The sequence below is a fragment of the Carassius gibelio genome, chromosome A4 (genome assembly GCF_023724105.1).
Source record: "Carassius gibelio isolate Cgi1373 ecotype wild population from Czech Republic chromosome A4, carGib1.2-hapl.c, whole genome shotgun sequence".
In the NCBI taxonomy this organism is placed as follows: domain Eukaryota; kingdom Metazoa; phylum Chordata; class Actinopteri; order Cypriniformes; family Cyprinidae; genus Carassius; species Carassius gibelio.
In genome coordinates, this window is record NC_068374.1 from 16,307,230 (window position 1) to 16,310,824 (window position 3,595).

Below are 3,595 nucleotides of genomic sequence, written 5' to 3' on the forward strand. Positions count from 1 at the left end.
ATCATTTTTTTTCGTGCAGTCGTGATACTGTATGTAAAGACGCCATATTTGAAATTTCGCGCCTAGCTGCCTAACTGCACGGTTTATTTCTATACGTGTAATATGCGTCATCGAACCGCGTTATCACGTGACCTTAGTAACGACCTTTATTGGTTAGAAAAGGAATTGCTTAGAATCCTGGAGACACCTAACGTACACAACTGGTAAGTAATATCGCTTTTGTTGGTAGATATACTTTTTTAAAGAATATACAGTAAGGTGAGATCGAAATGTATTAAACTATGTTTAGGATTGGTGACTGCATTATTGCCTCATTTGACTGCTTTACTACGAACCTTGCTAGTCTCTTTTGTGCAGATATACATACACTTTTAAGAAAAATGAAGTAACGTTAGATTCACCATTTTTAATACTGAATACCATATTAAAAATGTTTTTAATTATGTGGTTTACATCATATCTGATGTGTGCATCACTATTCAGAGTTCAGACTCAGGTCCACTATGGCCAGCAAAAGAGTGAAAAGGAGAGGACAACAAATATGGGATGAAGAGACAGAGAGCCCCAAAAATGTGACACAAGATCTGCAAGCTGCTAAAGAAGTAGAGAAGCATGTAGGAGAAGACCAGAGAATGGAAGATGAAGATCATGTGTCCAGCAAGGAGAGTGAACAGTGTGATGAGACGGCTCTGTTCAGTGGTAAGAGTTTTTTCATTGTATTCTACCTTGATTCTGGGAATGTACTGTAAGCATTCATTAATTGAAATTTAAAAATATAGATGTGTCTTCATAAAAAGCAGTTAGTTCCTTAAAATGTTTAACTGTTAAAAAGAAAAGGGAATGCACATTAGGTCCTACCCATCCATTGCTTATTTGATTAACATGGATTTTTCAAGTCCACAATTATTATCACATATTGTCACTGATTTTAGTTTAGTCAATTATTTTTAATATAATGCTTTTTTTACCTCCTGTTAAAATGTTATTAAATATCATTATGCTAACTTTTATCTTTTTAACCTTTTATTGAAATATTATTTAGCACTAAACTTCATTAAACTTCTTTCCAAATGCCTCATAAATAAAATGAATTAACTGTACAGTGAATATTTTGTTGATTGTAGATAAAACCAGCTCCCTGAAGTTGCAGCAGAAAAATAAAAGACTGCGGAAAAAAAATAAGAAAATGCAAGAGGAAATTGACACCTTGAAGAAAAAGTTGAGGGCAAGAACAGGTTGGTGACTGACTGGGTGAGGTCTGTTATGTTAGACATCATGTAATTAAAGAGAAAATGACCCAATAAAAACAGTATAAAGTACATGTATATCCTTACACATGTAAAGTATTCTATATCCTTTTTAAACTAGTTGTAAAGGGTAAATGAAATGTTTTCTTTTTATTATTTTATAATGTTTCTAGAGGTCCACTTTTTAAAGTTCTAGTTTTACAAGTTTGTTACTAAGATTTCTGTATTAAACAACGTAAAGTGGACCACTGTTTTGATTTACAAATGTATAAAGTAAAACATCAAAAACAATTTAGCAGCAAAGTAGTTCTTACATATCAGAACTATCATTGATCACAGATTACACATTATAACGAACATATTTACTTGCATGTTGCACCATTACTGTCAATTACTGTGCCTGAGCCACTCTGTATTACTTTTAATTCTATTTTTTCCAAACTTTTAATACATTTTAAAGGAAAATTTGATTCCCCCTTTTCATGAACCCTTTAAAGAACTTGATCAAACTAAACTAATTGTGCATGCTGCTATAGATCTTTGTCAGGATATAGCACACATGCTAATTTAAGCTCAAATATATCCAAAGTAAAATTTATTTTTCTTTGGGTGGCAGTTGAGGCTTGTTAATGGTGTGAAGGCACTTAATAATAATAATAATAATAATAATAATAATTAAAAAAATTAATAAAAATAAAGATCAACAATGAAAATCAGTTCACACAAAAAGTAGATTTTATAATGTGATGTTTTTTGGGGGGCAGGGAAATCAAAAAAGTACAAATCCAGGGATTCTGATTATTCCAGCTCCACCTCCAGCTCCATCTCCAGTTCCACCTCCAGTTCCTTGCTTTCATCTACTTCATTCTCCAAAATGAAGAAACCCCACAAGAAGAGTAAAAAGAAGCAATGTCATCCTTTGGCATTGGCAAGAGGTACTTTAAACAGTAAATCTGTGGTTGGCAACCATTTTGCATTTGGGGTCATTATTATTCTTTTTAGATAATGTGCTATATGAAAGCACTGTGTATGAATTTACACAAATATTGCTCAGACCATGACGAAAGCATGCCATGTTCCAGCAAAGGGAATGCATCAACACTCCTCTTGCTCTCTTATCTGTTGAAATGTTTATCACTGGGTACACCTGCCTAGGCTTACCAACTTATTAATATATTTAATAAGTTAATGAATAAGAATATTTGAATTTACATCACATTTACCTCAAAATGAACAAAAACAATGACTAAAACAGATGTGTAAAAGAGTCTTTATTCTAATTTATTTGTAAATATTCAATTTGCTACAATGTTGTTGGGCTTTCCTCCCATGTTTCTTGTTTATCCTCAGAAATGATGGGACATCCGGAGGTAGATTAGCCAGCAGCCAGGGCATTGGACAGTATACTGTATAACAGTGTTCTTCAAATCTGCCCTTGGTGGGCCACTGTCCTGTAGAGTTTAGCTACATCCCCAATCAAACTCTGGAGAAAAAAAAGTATTTAAAATAAAAAAGTTAAACTATTTAAAGAATTCTACTGGTCTGTAGTCTACTGCAGTGGTTTCAACCCAGTTTCTTTTTGTATATATTGAATTACATTGCATTGAATAAATATCTTCAATATATTTTTGATCATTTATAATGCTGCCTGTGACAAGTAGTTGGGAGTAAGCAATGCTATTTAATATATAATTTCAATCCTATTCTAGTCTGTGAATGGCTGATAATTCTGTTTTTCTTGTTTTCTTTGCAGCTCGCACAACTGATGATGTGGTACATCGGTACCACAAAGTCCTGAAGGCCTACAAGAGTCAGGGGAGCATGACTAAGGCCTTTAAAATTGTAGGTGTGGATCGGAACACACTGGCGCTGTCTGCTCCCCTGGCAGAAATTGCAATTGCATGTCCAAAATTCTTAAAGAGCCTTCCACCATTTAACCTCAAAAAAGAGAAGCTTTTAGACTACTCTAAGCGTTGTGCGGAGTCAATGACTCCAGAGGTCAGCACTAAAATTGAAGAGCTAAAAGCTAAAGGCAAGCTTCTGCCAATCAAGTACAAATACAGATAAGCCCCTTAATATTTAATAGTATAATAATGTTAAAGTTTTATATTGGGGCTATTTTTTTTTTTTTTTTTATTTATTCATTTAATTAATTTCACAAGCAGTTCCACTGTTAGAATGCATTTAAAATGTGTTCAAGTAAAATGTTTTGCTTAGCAATGTATTCAAAGCCATTCTATTCTAGTGTTACATTGTTGTAAAGCATAGTAATAAAGGTTTTGAATTGTATAAATCTGCTTACATCATTCATTTCCATCAATGCTTTGATAGGCAGGTGGATTCCCTGG

At 33.4% G+C, this 3,595-nt stretch overlaps 1 protein-coding gene across 1 annotated transcript; it reads left to right on the forward strand.

Annotated features, from left to right (window-relative positions):
* Positions 1 to 503: 503 nt before the first annotated feature.
* On the forward strand, positions 504 to 3,314 carry LOC127970795 (coiled-coil domain-containing protein 106-like). The gene is made up of 3 exons (XM_052573532.1): positions 504 to 699; positions 2,012 to 2,182; positions 3,001 to 3,314. The coding sequence occupies exons 1-3, from the start codon at positions 504 to 506 to the stop codon at positions 3,312 to 3,314; spliced, it is 681 nt and encodes a 226-aa protein (XP_052429492.1).
* The last annotated feature ends 281 nt before the right edge of the window (positions 3,315 to 3,595 follow it).